Here is a 16,307-nt window from a genome sequence, read left to right on the forward strand (position 1 = left end):
ATCACTCCACCTTGTCAGGACTTTCATTTCGGTCGGATCTTTAGTCGGATAATCTTGTTCCCTTATTAAACAATTGATTAGAAACTTTAAAAGCATGAGCTGGGTCTCGGCTTTCCTTTGAGACATGGCTTCGCCAATACTTTCTGGGTCTGTTCCTGTACGGATGAAACGATACATTCTGTCTAGATCTTCTTTCATATTCGGTAGGGTGTCCAAATACTCGGTCACCCGTCTTACACGCAATGAATATATGACCATATTATCATCGCCTGGGACTGGATCATAACGGCATTCGGTGAGAGCTCGTTTGATATCTGCAACGGACTGCTGTTTGGGCGTACGCTGTAACGCACGTTCATGTAACTCAAGTAGTGTCACACGTTTGTGTTGGGGCGGGGTACGAGGAGGATCTCCCCCCGCGGCTCCTAAACTAGAATCATCGACGGGTACTGTACGGGCTGGCAGAGTGACTGATGTAGCGGGTACTTGTACTGTGGGCTGGACCGGGGGTACCGTAACAGGTGCTGTGACAGGTGCCCCGGTGGCTGGAGGAACAGGAATTACATTATTTACAGGAACTGGCGGAACAGGATTTGCATATTCTGGGACTGTGTCGTACAAGTAGGACGAGAGAAAAATATCAGCTGCGGTCGGTTTGTGACGTAGCTTAATCGGAACTAATGGCGGCGGAAAATTACATGGTGCTTCCGGGGTTGCTTTTGGCAAGCCCTCGGTAAGAAGAGGATACATACCCTTAATAAGGGCATTTCTCTGTCTGTCTGACTGTTCGGCTTTAACTCGTTCACCTACTTCTTTTTCGGTTCTTTTATGAGATTCTTTGCGCCATAACTCGATGGCATCTTTCTGGGACTGTCTGGCTTTCTTTTTCCATAATGCTTCTTCTACTCGCATGATGCACTCGGCATCCCATGTACCTGATACGGGCCATCTATATTTCTCGTCTAATTCCTTGGTGTACTCCACCCATAAGTCTAGATATAATATGGCACTTATGCCATGCTTATGATACATATAATGACCTGGACTGTCCCTAGGCGGGACAGGAACTGCTTCTTCGAGAAGACCTTTCCTAGTTTTTAACTGACGTAGTTTCGAGAACAGAGGCATGACTTAGACTGGAATCTGGACACAATTACAATACCCAATAAACACAATAATAACTTGAAAACAAATCACTCATACCACGACATTGAAAACACATGAAATAACATTTAAAATAACAGTTCGAACAGAATACTACCTGGAATACTGAGAACAGAACACATGAATTTCTCGAGAACAGAACATACTAGAATGACTAGATGCACTGCTAAAACAGTACGAAACTTACCGGTCTCATAAAGAGACACGTCAGGACCCGCATCCACCTAGGTGAACACTTCGTGTTGGATCTGCGTACCCAAACCCACGGACCAGAGACAAATTAATTGACCCTGTCTAGATACTACCCCAGCAACGGTACTCACCGGGCAGCAAGAACGGAAGGCCTCGGACTGGACTGGACTGCTACGACGACGGACGGACGAACTTCGGACTTCAGTTACAGGTGGGCCTCCGGATACCTCGGACCTTGGACTCTCGGCTTGGGCTCTGGTCGGGACTCGCCGCGTTCCTCCACCGCCTCGTCTGGACGCTGGACCGCAACCTCTGTCTCCTCCGTGGGCCTGAGGGATACTTGAAGCAGAAATATCTGCACGTGCACGGTATGGTTCCGTCACGGCTGCAGAGGATCAGGGGGCCTGCGTGGCTTCTCCGGCGCGTGGGGAAAGGGCAAGTCCCTATTCGGGCGCCATTATGTGGTAAATAAATAATTAATTACCGGTTCTATTTTTCAGGATACTCTATAAACAGATAGCTCAATAAATAAGAGTCAAGATTCGAGGTAGCTGGAGTTTACAGGCTTTAATCAGGCATAAAGGACAGGAACAGGACAGCCTGCATGGGAATGGGATGGCAGCTGCCGGGGACAGGATCTGGGAGCATAAGGGTAACTTTTAATAACAGTGCACAATATTTATAGTTAAACAAATACATTACATTCAATACAGTAGGCGTGGTTTCGTAGCAGTCGCGAAAGATAAGGGCAAAATGATGTAACAAGAAGGCGTGTACAGGGCGTATACATAGACATGTGATGTAAACGTAACAGAATATGTCATAAACGGGGCGGAAACATGGAGGGGGCTACCTGAGCAGCTGGGACCTCTAACCTAGTGGTGCGCGCAAACTGGCAATGACGTGTTACCAGGGAGAACTGGGGGCTATGACTTCTGCGCTAGAAGAGGAGACTAAAGTCTGGAGTGTCAGAGCGACATGTACCCAGGCATATCTAGTATCTGGTGTTTAGAGTACATGTTGATAGAATCCAAAAGTTATCAGGGCAAAGGCTAACAGACATTAAGACTGGTGCATGCATTATTCTACATGTAGTGCGTGTGCGGGGAATATTCTATGAATATTAATACAGTATTTCTCTTACAGGGAGACATAAAGGCTAGACCATGACGGAAACTATTGATGCGATTCAGTAACTTAGGAATGCAGAGAAAGAGGGCTGGACTGATAACTAGAAACATAACATATTCTTGGCAGACTGGGAGGCAGAGCCAGGCCGGGCCGGGCACTGCGAGGCAGGAAGTAAGCTAAGGGTCAGGGATGCAGGTGGGGGCTGTATCGCTCCTCGGAGAGGGTTCAGGAGACAGGAGCTGAATCTGAGTCCGGGCCCTTTTGAGGCCTAGAAACGGGGACAATTCAATGAATTAACGTGCACACTGTAAAACGTGGCAACGTAGGTTTACATAGGCCTAATATTCGTTGCTTTCACGAGGACTGGAAACTGGCATACTAGAGGTGGACACAACTGTAATTGCGTCTTTAATCGATCAGGGGGGAATACATGCATATCGATCATGCACATATAACATAAGGTGGGGAACACGTAGGCACATATAACATGGCAAAATTTACTTTTCCACAAAGGACAGGTCTTCTAGTCAATAATTTCAAAAAGTTCTTGGTTTGAAGAAATGGCCTACTACCTCCATTGACATCCTCATGCTCTAGGACATGCTTGGACCCCAGAAATTGCTCAGGAATTAATAGTGCAGAAGTGGGGAAAAACGGAGAGCTGAAGAAACCTACCAACTACTTCAGGCCAACAAACAGGATGAGCGGCAAGGAAGGTCTTCAGACAAACACCAGGACAAGTGAGAAGGTAAGTTTGAACACTAGAAGAACCAAACAAGCCAATGCGCAGGCAACAAGCTACAATCTTTGTTGCAAAGAAACAAGAACATGATTCAGCCTTCTACATATATGGATTAGTCAAAAAGTGAACCTGTTGCATTGGTAACAGTAGTGCTAAGTAATGAAATAAAATGGGCAAGATCCCAAAAGAGGAGCCCAACCTGGCCCCATAATGCCTCTACTCAGAAAAACAGTTGCTGCAACTGAAGCCTAAGGACCCAGAGACCATCAAGCAATGAGGAACCAACGGGGCAGACAGAACAGGGAAGCCATTTGGGAATCTACAGGAGAGTAAGTACATTTTATTTTGAAGTTTTATGGGTTTCCTTCAGGACTATGCTGAATTGAGATCTAAAGGAGTGCCTGTGGGTTAAAAAGAGTGACCACCGCGTAACATTGTGTGGGGACACCAAGATTCCCAACTTTGGTTGAGGATTGGACTCACCAAATTCTCAAACAGTAGTAGGATTAATAATGCCTGGCTCTTTTGGCTTATTGACTGGAGCTTTGTAAATACTGCTTATCCTAAAAATGCCTCAGATGTTCCAAAGGATTTCTATCATTCAAATGGGTGGTCATCTATTTTCGACATTAGAATGCATGATGCTAATGATCAATTGGACTCCAAATAAGTGATTTTGTTACGATGAAACATGTTGGCTTTCTTGTTATGTTCAAGAACTTGATGTTACAATAGAAACATATGAATGTTTATTATTGGGAATACACAATTGTGAAAACGATATTAACATTTGGTATTTTGGACCATCTAATTATGAATAATGGAATAAACAATTAACTGAAACCAGTCTACATGGAATTATTGAACTACTAATTGCATCGGTAAGTTTATGTATGCCTGGCCCCTGGTGAGTGTGATCATACCGGGATCTGACCCTTGAGGGAAGTTGAGAAATGAACCCACAAGGTCATATGGTAAGTAAAGGACAGCACAGAAGACTTTAAGTCCTCTATTCAGCAAAAAGGTAATCTAGTTACACATTGGGAGTTTTACACTGCAGCTGCAGGATCATGAGGCTCTCCAGAAGTTTGGCCTAGTGTACATGCCTTGTAACACGTAGGCCACTAAAACTAGTGATGGTCCCAATTATCTCATGATGACAGATGAAGGTCAATGTGAATGGGATTGGGCTATTTTATACTGATTCCCCAAAGGTGAAACAAAGAACAAGTATTTGCAGGGAGTGTGTGCTTGCCAGGCCTTCACCAGCCAGTGCATATGTGCTTATAATGTTTGCACTTGGGCAACCATTGCCCACTTTCTGGTAAGAGGTAAATGCAGATTTTTGGCAGTCTGAGATAGAATTTGTGGTCTCCTTTGGGCAACAGGCAACTTCCACGCAAGCAAGACCAATAGTAGTAGCTGAAGAGACTGGCAGAGGCTTAGCAGGTCATTAGGGTAAAGTGAGCCTAGGGGAAAAAAAGAGAACTGATTTGTAAGTACCCAGGGCAAGGGTGCTAATTGGGTCACCAGTGCCTGAAGCACTGTTTATGCCACACTGAGTGACCCAAGTAAAACATTGAAAGCAGGCCAGCCATTGTAGACTGCAAGAGCACTGCAAACTGCTCAAACTCGACTTTGCCCTCACCATGTGTGGCCAAGTCAATGCACTATTTTAATATGTGCCAATCACCCCTAAGGAAGGCCTTCTGAGCCCATGAGGTAGGGTGCAATATTGTAAAGTTGTGGATATGTACCTGCCAGCTTATATGTCCCTATAGTGACCTGTACCATTAAAGGACACTATAAGTGATAAACGTTCCATATGATAACATTGTCTGGCACCCGGGCAGACCTGAGGTTGGCAGCTCCATTATGGTATCACCTTAATATGTTGTGTTTGGTATCAAACAATGCGCCTAAATCACCCGTGACATGAATCTTGTGTCGAGGACGATGTAGCGTGCACCTTAGAGGTTACCCCAGCCTTCTTGTGCTCTGGCTGCCATCCCGCTCTTGCTGCCACCAGGACAGGTATCTGACCTCCTGCTAGGAGGTGTGAACTCTACTAGGAATGAGAAACAATAGTTTGGACTGGAAGGATGCCACACCTCTCTCCCTGACAGGCTGGCTAATGAAATGTCACATCAAGGATGTGAGCTTCAAAGGCTACACCATCTGTGATATGCAACCAGGCTACCTTCCAAAGGAGGAAACAGCTCTGCACCAGTCACATTTGTACCCAGGCAGGCAGTAAAATTAGGTAGTCAGGAGGTGTACGACCCGAGAGGTCTGTACAGCAAAGGAAGACTTCTGCCATTTTTAAAAGTGGCAGAATAGTGTGTACTGGGTAGAAAAGATGACTAACACCACCCAGATGTGGGCACCCCTACATCCATGATTTAAGGCCACCCCTGACACCAGAACCTCAGTTCTGATCTGACTTGCAACAAGGACAACATAAGAGACCCATGCCTGAGACAACAGGAGCTGCATAAATCAAATGTGTGATACTTTGCCCCGGAGCAACCTTCTTTGCACTGCACAAATGCAGATTGTCCAGGACCAAAATTCAGTTCCCCAAGACTGAGGAATCCCTTCGAGAGCAAAAGGCATCACCAGCCTCCCCTGGACTAGTAGCACTAGCCCTCTGCAACCGCCGATAAAAACAACGTTGCAGAACGGAAGAAACACTGGCCATCCCTGGCCATAAGGCCATAGGGCCCTCACAGGGATCACCCAGAAGTAGATGTTCCAGTCCTCACCTCCTCAAAGTTTTCAGGAGGCTACTGTTACGTTAGGATATCTTGACGTTGAATTAACTTTCTACTGGGCTTACTGCAGCCAATACGGGTTGGCTGCTACTCTGGCAATCAGCTCCTTTACTCGACAATCACCTCAAGGGAACCCTGAAAAACCTTCTTCTGACATTAGAAGTGGCTTTGTTGTCAATTTTGAGCACCCTGTTCTCCACCAGCACCATGTAAGAGGTAAAGCCAGCACTCCCGTGGCTCCTGATTCAGCACCAAGGACTGCCAGGGCAACTCTGTACACAGGCTTCTCGAGCCAGGTAAAATTTAACTGATGGTCGTGGCTTAGTCCTGGGGTCTCCACGCAACTAGACCTGCGAGTGATTGATTGTCACTACCACCATTTCCTATTGACCGCAATGCAACATTTCTGCAGTAGTGAATTGCTGTAATTTATGTTTTCTTCAAAAATTCATAAATCTGTTTATATGTATTTGATCTAGTTCATTTTGGTGTCTAAATTATGATAACGTGCTTTATTTTTATAAATTGGTGTTGGATTTCTATCGAGTTGTGTCAATTACTTATCGTCCATGTGAGTACTTTGAAATGCTTAACACATGTTCCTCTGGTAAAGCCTGACTGCTCTTTGCCACTCTACAAGGACTGATCTAAGGATTTATTATTGTGAATCCAAGGACTACCTTTGGGGTATTGTAAGAGTATTGCATAGTGAAGCTTTACCAGCATCACTACATAATACTCCACCTTCCTACATTGCTACATTACATTTGTTGTATAGCGTTTTAGGACCCTAGTGTAATTTTACAGATTCATGCCCTTATTTAGACATAACCCATCCAGTCCAAATACGGCATGGCTACTCCCACTAGTTCCAAAAAGCCACAACGATTTCTTGGAAAACTCGGCTTCAGCAGTCAGGGACATCCCCTTTCTTGAATATTGATTTATCCTAGAAATCATGGCGTTTTCAAAGAACTACCATTCTTTGGTGACGTTATTATGTCCGACCTTACATCAATCTAGGCACCTTCAAGGTATAAATATTCCCACACTTGCCCTAGCAAACACACGGTGGTTTGGAGCAGTCTGACTATCTACTTGCTTGACGCATCTCGCTACAGCAAGTACCGAAGGAAGCCGACCCTTCAGCTGACGCACTGTCAGAGAGGCTGCCTTTCTCTCGCTGAGAATCCAGCTCCAGTGTTTCCAAGCTCCCCTTGCGGGGTGTTGGGAAATCGAGTCCGGAGACAGAGATACCAGACCTCCTTCATTCTAAACCAAGGTACGGAGCTGATTAGACCCTAAGAGAAATCTTGGCAAAGAAACTAAACACATACTTACTTCTTCCCTCGTACTAGACTAAGGTTAGGTACATTGGGGTACGCATATTTTAGAAACACCAGTTGAGTACTTTTAGTCTTTGTTATATATGTATGTATTTTATGGCTTAGAAAGCATACCATGCTTTTACAGTATTATTTCATAATACTCTTCTTGCTGTACGCATTATACTTTACAACCATTATTATGATTGTAGCAGTTCATTTCTTCTGCATGAGAAAGAAGACTGTTCAATAAATACTTTTATTGAAAACGCCTGTCTCTCTATTTCTCTGCACCTCTGGTGAAACAAAGCATGCGCGATTGACTGAGTAAAATATCTATCTATTGTTTCCACGACTCTGAAGATCAGTTTAATTCTTGGGGAATCAAAGTTGTCATGTTTATGCGGTTGTCAGAAACTAATCCCTTCTTGTGTATTCGAGAAAGTTTCTAGTGACCTCTGAACTAGCTGGCACTCACAATTAAGTCTAATATATTCGATAGAGACCTAGTCGACTTAAGTCCTACGTCAAATCTATAAGATATATTATTCCAATGCGCAGAGCCTATTGGGAATATAGGAACTACACTACACATTAAAACAAAGGACTCTAACTTTGTTGCCTTACATATCTACCATTCTAACTCTAACGGATCTACAATGTAGCATCCAGAATGCTGCTTTGTACAGAACAACAACCAATATTACCTCAGCACAACATATCACATTAATTCAAAACAGAGCACTCAAGAGACAAACACCTAAAAACAAAGGACTTCATTTAGAGGTTGGCAAAATGGGATACCCGCCGTAAATCTGCAGATGTCTCTACCTGTCCACCTCACAGTTCACTTGCCTCATTTAGGTGGGAAGATTAGTGCGTTCTGACAACAGAGCCCCATCCAGTTCCAACCTTGAAAATTCTAGCGAGTAGCTTTTTTGCCATAGGGCCACCAGCATTTGAAGCCCCTTTGTATTTAGGCTTTCTGATGCTTCACAACTGTCATACAAAGCAAACAAGAAAAAGGTTCGGATACACAGGGAAATAAACTGCCTACATGTCATGAACATTTGCTTTTGTGTTTCAGAAACAAACCTTTGTTTCAGTGCTTTTTCTGGAAAGACAAAAAACGCCAAACCAGGCATTACATTTTCGCTGAAAGAGTTCCCTCTGTGCTCCCTAACCATCCTTTCTGATCCACCACTCATTCTCAGGCTCTCCTCTTTCACTATCATATTTTATTTTTGAAACTCTACTTTCTAGAGCTTCTCACTGGGAGACCTACAATACCTACCTCCACTCACGCTTTTTGTCTCAGGTCTGTCTCTTATTCCCTGTCTGTCTCTTCCTGTTCTGAGATGCCTTTTACTTGTCAGTCACAGTCTTTGGAAATGCTTCGACTCCTCCCATCAACATCAATCATTTGCCAAAGAGCTGGTATACTGGCAACCAAGTGACGTGCAGAAACATAACATAACGTAATATAATGTAACATAAAATACCAAAATACAATTTGTTTGTAGTTGTTAACCTCAGCATTGGCTATATCTTCCTTAAAATACAGGATGATTACATTTATCAAGCAAGAGTGAGGCTTACACAAAAGTGATAGTTAGAGTCTTCCGCTACTTCAACTACAAGGCATATGAAATAAAAAATCTTCCCACTGTTACTAGCAAGTATGCAATGCGATCCCAGATGGACAGGCCTCATCGACAATAGGGAGCAGTTTCTCGGAAAGGCCAGTAGGGCTTTCAAAATTTTGATTGTGTACCAGGCTTTTTTGAAATGCGACATTCTCTGCACGTTTGCAGTGGAAATATTCAGAGATCCCTTTAAACCAGTCTCTCCAGTTTACTAGTTATATTTCGTTGATAGGATAATATTCATATTCAGAGTTAAAGGTACAAATCTCAGGATGACCCTTGAGGGCTATTTAGCAGGAAGAATAAATCCCCTTGGCTAAAGCTCCCCTCATTTCCCTTCTCTCCAATTTTTAATGTCTTTCTTTGCTTGAGACCAGCTGTAATCTAAGAAATTCTAAAATATGGTATTCTCTTTTTTTTGTGCAGGAAAGAAGTATACCATGGCATACGTTACTGAAGTCTATGACGACTATGAAGATTCCCTCCGCCATCAGAATGAAACTTTATTCAACATTACTGACATTGATCTTCCAAAAATAAGGTCTCAAATCCACCTTCCACTGGTTTCCATTGTGCTTTACTGCCTCATCTTCTTCCTCGGGGTCCCCGGCAACGTAGCTGTTATCTGGATCATTGGATTCAAGGTGAAGCGCACCGCAGGCAACATCTGGTTCCTCAATCTCTCTATTGCTGACCTTCTGTGCTGCCTGACCTTACCATTCGTCATCACAAAGCACGCCATGGACCTCCACTGGCCCTTTGGAACCATGGCTTGCAAAGTTATCCCTTCACTTACCCTTCTAAATGCATATGCCAGCATCCTCATGTTGGCCATGATCAGCATTGACCGTTTGATTCTCGTTATGTGGCCTGTTTGGTGCCAGAACAAGCGGACCTTAAACAAAGCATCAGTGGCCTGTGTGGCAGTCTGGTCTGTGGCCCTCCTCCTGACCAGCCCTTCTTTCATCTTCCGCCGCCTTTCCGCCCCCTTGCACAACGCCAAAGTGACATGCGACCTTACGTATGGGAGCTCGCACAGTCTTGAAAGCTTTATTACTATCTTTCGATTTGTGTTGGCATTTCTTATTCCTTTCCTGGTCATTTCCATCTGCAACTGTCTGATCTTTGTGAAAGTACAAAGGAGTTGGCATTCACGCTCAAATAAGACGCTTAAGGTGATTCTTACTGTGGTATTTAGCTTTTTTGTGTGCTGGTTCCCTCATCAAGTCGTACTCCTCATCTTGGGACTATACCCTCCACGTTCTCACCTCTACGAGCAAACATACAAGTTACATTCCTTCGTGGTGGGACTGGCCTACATCAATAGCTGTATCAATCCCATCATTTATGTCATAATGGGCCATGACTTCAAAGATCAGTTCAAAAAGTCCTTACGAAAAGGACTCATCCGAGTCTTGGCAGAGGACTACAGTCAAGTAAAGGCAAGTGATGCCAAAGTTAAATCAAAAGCACCGTCTGGAGAGGAGAAGTCAGTAGATTCTTCTGCCTTGTGATTGGATAGTCTGATTTTTTATTAATAAAGATTGAACATTTGGAGAAGTGTTTAATGGTCGACAATGTCCTGTGCAAATGGAACACATTGACAAATTGTCAAGGAGTGGTGGGTAAAGAGGAAATGGGGTAAAAACCTCCAGCTGCAATGGGGCCAAATTAGCACTTTTTCTTTTAGTACTACATCAAGATCTGTGCAATCTCCGCCGCTGGGGGAACGAATTACCGAATTTGGTCACTATTGCAGTCCTTACAAACAATAACAGCTAGGAGCTCAGAGCGTTGTTTATTCTCCAAGGTCCTTCATTTGACGGACGTTACTGTTTTTGTAATTTCAACTTCCACTTAGAAGTTTCTGATGACAAAGATGCAAGGCATTTAATAGATTCCATGGCTAGTAGTATGTTCTAACCCAGCTCACTCTAGAACCCACTCACAAAGCAGCCACACCCTAGATGGTAACTTCTCGAATAATTGAGCTCTCTCGGTAACCACTACAGTCCCCTTAATGTGGTCAGACCACAAGGTCGTCATGCTCAACCTATCAGTCACTAACTTTCCGACCCGTAAACAACATTTAAGGCACACACACAAAAACCTGAGCCTGGCATAGACTGGAACCATCTCAGCTCAACCAGGTTCTAGCCAACACCCTCCCTAATGTCCAGAAGGACTTAGACAACACCACCTCTAACTACACCAACTGGGTGTGGTCAGCGGTGGACAAATTGGTTCCCCAAAATCATTCAACAGTCACAGAGATACACCAACAGCCCCATAGTTTTCTAAATAGCTCCAATAAAGAAAAATCAGTTGCAAACCGGAACATAGATGGTGAGAAAAATATGACCCAACATGAAACAAAAATACAAACAACTCAATTTAGTACATGAAAACATGATACAGGAAGAAATAACTATGTATTTATTTCTCTGTAAAAATAAAATCTGTACAAAAATTTGCAGATAACTCTTTTTCAAACAATTATCTCCCTAACTAATCCCAACAATACTGACCTGACAATTGGCAACCAATCATTCTGTAATGATAAATCAGATTTTTTTTGCGGAACAAAGCAGGAAAAATCTACACTTAGTTTGCATCTAACGAGGATAGCAACCAAAACTCTAACAAATCTCCCCTTGCACCTCCAACTAGCAATTCTCAAACTAATTTCTCCCCTCACACACCTGAACAAGTCAGCAAACTACTTGACTCAGTCAAATCCAGATCGCCCAATGATCCGTGCATCCCAGCAGCAGTACAGATGACTTTAGAGACTGTAGTACCCCACCTCACAGAGCGGCATATTATCAAGGGATTTATCTCCACTTTTTTGGCTTTAAAAGCCAAGAAAGCGGAGATGAAATTATCTCCCTATCAGCAACAGGGTGCTAACACGCAAATTCGCATGTTAGCACCCTTTTTCTCTACGCTTCCCCTTGCATCTCTAATGAGATGCAAAGGGGGCGTTCCAGAGAAAAATAATAGGAGAAATGTTGTTAAGCGACATTTCTCCTATTATCAAGGATTTCGCTAACCCTGTTAGTGATAAAAAAAGCAGCGCTAACCGCGGTTAGCACTGCTTTTTTTACACCTGGTATTTTCCTGACTTAGCCATGATATCCTATGGAAGGTGGATATCATGGCTAAGTTTGTGAGCCCCTATCATCAAGCTAATGCCAAACTTCGAGAGATTATCGTTGGTTTTCCAGCGATAATCTCTCATTTGGCAGTTAGCGCAAGGATATTTATCACTTCTGAGATAAACCTTGCTAATAGCAAGTTATCTCTGCGATAATTTCCGGCAATGCTTAGCGTTAGAAAATTCGTTGCTAAGCATCGTTAGCGATAAATATCGCTAATCGTTGGTAATATGCCCCAGAGATCTTTAGCAAGCTGTGAGATATTTTCCGAAAATCTAGAAAACTGCATCCATTTTACCCCTCCCTTGAAACCAGCAGCTACCGTCCAATATCCAACCTCCCATTTAAAGCTAAAGTGGTGAAGTCAGTAAATAGGGAACTTACCTACTTCCTGGAAAACAACCATATACTAGGACTATACCCAGTTTGGTTTCAGAAGCGGGCATATTGTGGGGACAGCTCTTATTGTCAGCATGGAGAGAATTAGAATCTGCATCAATCAGGGAGGGAAAGCTGCCCTGATCCTTCTTGACTTATCAGCAGAATTCAAAACTGTCATTCATAAGGTCTTACTCAACCACCTAAACAACATAGGAATAAAAGACATGGCTCTAGCCACGCTTCTATCATTCCTCTCTGACAGAAAACAGCATGTCTTCCTAAGTGGGAATGTCTCTACCTCTTTCTCCATACCTTGTGGTGTATCCTAGGGGTCATCTTTGAGACCAACGCTGTTTAAAAATTATGTTACACCTCTTGCAAGTTTGATGACATCATTTGGTTTCTCCCTGGTTTCATATGCTGATGACACACACATCATTATCTCAGTCTCCGGTGAGATGCATGAAACAGCAACCGCATTTCATAGTTGCTTGGAAGAGGTAGGGAGATGGATGAAACAAAATTACCTAAAGCTAAATTCAGGAAAAACTGAGGTCCTCCTTTCTTGGCAACAAACCCACCTTTCGACCCTCTATCTGTTGGCCACAGAATCTGGGGACCCTCCTGGCTCCGGTTAAGATGGTCAGAGACCTGGGCGTCCTATTTGATGACAAACTGACTTTTGGAGTACAGGTGAACATGCTCACTTCCTCAGCATTCAACTTCCTAAGAACAGTTTTAAAAAGGCTTCCTTTCATTCCCCATGAGCTCCAAATAATTGTGGTCATTACCTTAGTCCAATCAGAAATCATTACCTTTTATTTCAAAACCCAACAAAGACTGCTAATAAAGCCGCAAACACTACAGAACACAGCTGCATAAAAGCTGCTTGAGATTCAAAAGTTTCAGTCAGACTCTCAGGCCCTCCACAAATTTCACTGGCTGCCCGCAAAAAAGTACATCACCGTGAAAGGCCATATGTATTGCCAGAAAGCCCTACATGGCACTGATCCTAAATACGTTAAAATAACCTTAAATGGTACACCCCTACAAGAGCACTACACTCCCTCTTGGCCAAAAGCATTGCAAGCTGGCAAATTAAGGTGGCAGGAGTTTCATCTGGCCAGCCACCCTCTATACCTTAAATCACAGACCACCCTGCTCAGTTACAGGAACGACCTAAAGACTTGGCTCTTTACTAGCCAATCTTAACCCAGTCCTCCTTCTTCATCACTACAAAAGTCTGTAAGCTCCTTGGTTCTTAGTGCCAAGATGCATGTGGTCATTTGTGCGCTTTGCAAAAATAAATCAACAGTAACAAGGTTTAAAGTAATTAACAAGTGAAGCAAATCTGACAGTAATACCAGTACCTTTAAATGAGTAAGATAGTTGACTCCAATATCCCTATGCAATAAGGGACATGGCTTCCAGTGGTGCATCAAGTGCAGTGGCAGCAGAACCCAGAGGTCCAAGGAACTCACAGAACCCTGATTATTGCTGTACTTTATAATTCAAGCAGCAGCCAGAAGGTAATTTCCTTCCTTGAAAATGTAAACGTCCAGTATTTGTAAAGCACAAACAATTACCCGAGGGTGTCAAGGAGCTGGGGTCCACCGGGAAGATTAAGCGAGCTATTGCCCAGAGTTACATGATGCTGGGCTGATCTGCTACCAGTGCTGGGGACCGAACCTGAGTTCTCAGGTTCTGGAGTCAGTTGCCCTGGCCGCTGCGCCACACCTCTTCCTTGTACTAGTTCCCATGACACTCAAGCTAAGCTACTGCTAGGGAGCATTTTGCACCCACAGTGAATACACGTATGCTAGCTAGTTGTATACATGAGCAACATCTTTGAAGCCGAATCACAATGTGAAAAGGAACTTGGCAAGCTTGCGCTATTTAAAAAAAATTGTTCTTGTGCAAACTCATATACATTTTTCTTCCACACTGTTGTTTAATGAATGTGATCAATATCTTGTGCCGGTGCAGACAACAGATCAAATGTTTATTAGGTATGACGTGTAATTACAGAGGCACGTGAATAAAAGATGAGGGGCCATATCATGATACAGTTTTCTGGTACAGCACAGAGCCAAGCTCCTGCTTCTTTGCTTTATTTTCAGATAGGAACGGATTCTGAGCTGTACTATCTGAAAATACATTACTAACTCAAATAAATATTGGATTAAGTGAATTCACTTTCAATCTGCAGGCACATAAAACAGGCACTTGACTCTATGCTGCACCAAAAAACCAGATCATGATTCGGCCCCCATATGTTTCAGTCCTGGCCTCTGTTGCTGTTCTCCCCTGTAATTTCTCTTAAATGATCATAGACTGTGTAGCCCCTTTATAAACAATGATCGTTGATACCCTCTTATCTCAAGTACCAGGCCATGCAACTCCCTTACAATGTAGTGAACTGATACAGTCCATTTTTAGGTCTCGCCTGAGCCAATGCATGCGCTACTCTGCTAGACATTTAGTATTGGGGTTTTCAAAGTGCTACCAGACATCGCTGGCCTCAAGCTTGCGGTTACGCACATGTGCACGCGTGCAGCCACCATCTGCCTGCCTTCCAGTGCGATCACTGCTGCGCGCACACCACTTGCGTGCTAACCACAGAGCACGACCTCGCGATCACGATCACTTTTGTTTTCACCGCGACCGCGATAACTTTCGCTTTCACGGCCACGCAGCTGTTACTTTTAAGGCCGCGCGGCCAATGTTTGTTTTTTATTTTGGCAGGCAGCACTGCAGCTTGCTCCTCATTGCCGTCCTACCCCAGACGCCACGCTAATGCTTCAGCATTTACAACAACAGGGGTGCCACGCTTTAGGTGTTACGGCGCCCGCTTTTCCACTCTGCTGACTGCTCCTCATTGCTTTCCCACCCCTGGGCACTGCGCAAAACTTTCTGCATTCACTGACTCTGCCCCCACAGCAGTACGAGTCAGAGTGGCAATACTTTTTTCTTGAAAGTGCGTTTCCTTCTGATTAGGAATTACCATTGTATAATTATTAAGAAACATTCCGCTTCGGCCACTCCACCTCAGTAAACATTAGTTCCGAGATGGCATCCCTGTTACGTGAGTCTAGGCGCGACCTGCACACATGTGCTCTCTCTTTGTCCACACATTAGTGACTTGTATGAAGCAGACCATGTGTGGGCGGTGTTATTTAAGAGGCGTCAGGCGTCTCAGTGGTCGCTGTTGGTTTTGCTGTGGGATTCAGGAAGCTAGTACTGACAGTCACTGTTGCAGTGGAACTCAGATAGGTACAGTTTAAAGATATTTCTGATTGTCCACTCTGTATTTTCAGAGGACAACACCAATAGAAAATGAAACTACAGCCCACTAGCCCAGCATGCTTAGTCTTAAAAAAGAAAGAAAAAATCTTTGCATCATGTGTGTTGTGGTAGGGGCAGAAGGGAGTTTTTCAGTTATATTTTCAAACCGGAGTTTAGGCTGTTTCTAAGCACTTTCCAACTTAAGCAGTAATTTGTTATTCCTTAAATTGTGTAATCTTAGCTCCTATAAAAGCACCAAGGGGTCTTTCAGTTTGTGTTGGGCGCTGTAAAAATGACATGTTATACTATATCTTTTGTTGTTGTTACTAATATCCGCAATTCCAGTGTGTTTTAAGAAGGTTAGACATGTAGTGAGTGGACTGCTGCTGATTCCGAGTCAGGGGCTCAGTGGGGTCATGACCTGCGCTGCAAGTGGCAGAGTTGCAGTTCCTTCCTTTTTCTAAGCCCTATGGCTCCGACACTGGAATTTCTTTGTCGGAGTAAGGGGC

The 16,307-nt window shown here is 43.7% G+C and overlaps 1 protein-coding gene across 2 annotated transcripts in view; it reads left to right on the plus strand.

The window, feature by feature from the left end:
- LOC144783021 (C5a anaphylatoxin chemotactic receptor 1-like) overlaps positions 1-10,523 on the plus strand; it is a 137,242-nt gene extending 126,719 nt beyond the window's left edge. For both annotated transcript variants that reach the window (XM_078662210.1, XM_078662209.1), the window contains one exon: positions 9,401-10,523. In XM_078662210.1, coding sequence (XP_078518336.1) covers positions 9,415-10,488 — 1,074 coding nt within the window. In that variant the 5' untranslated portion in view covers positions 9,401-9,414 and the 3' untranslated portion in view covers positions 10,489-10,523. The remainder of the gene's footprint in view (positions 1-9,400) is intronic.
- Positions 10,524-16,307: the final 5,784 nt, after the last annotated feature.

The sequence above is a fragment of the Lissotriton helveticus genome, chromosome 9, assembly GCF_964261635.1.
Source record: "Lissotriton helveticus chromosome 9, aLisHel1.1, whole genome shotgun sequence".
In the NCBI taxonomy this organism is placed as follows: domain Eukaryota; kingdom Metazoa; phylum Chordata; class Amphibia; order Caudata; family Salamandridae; genus Lissotriton; species Lissotriton helveticus.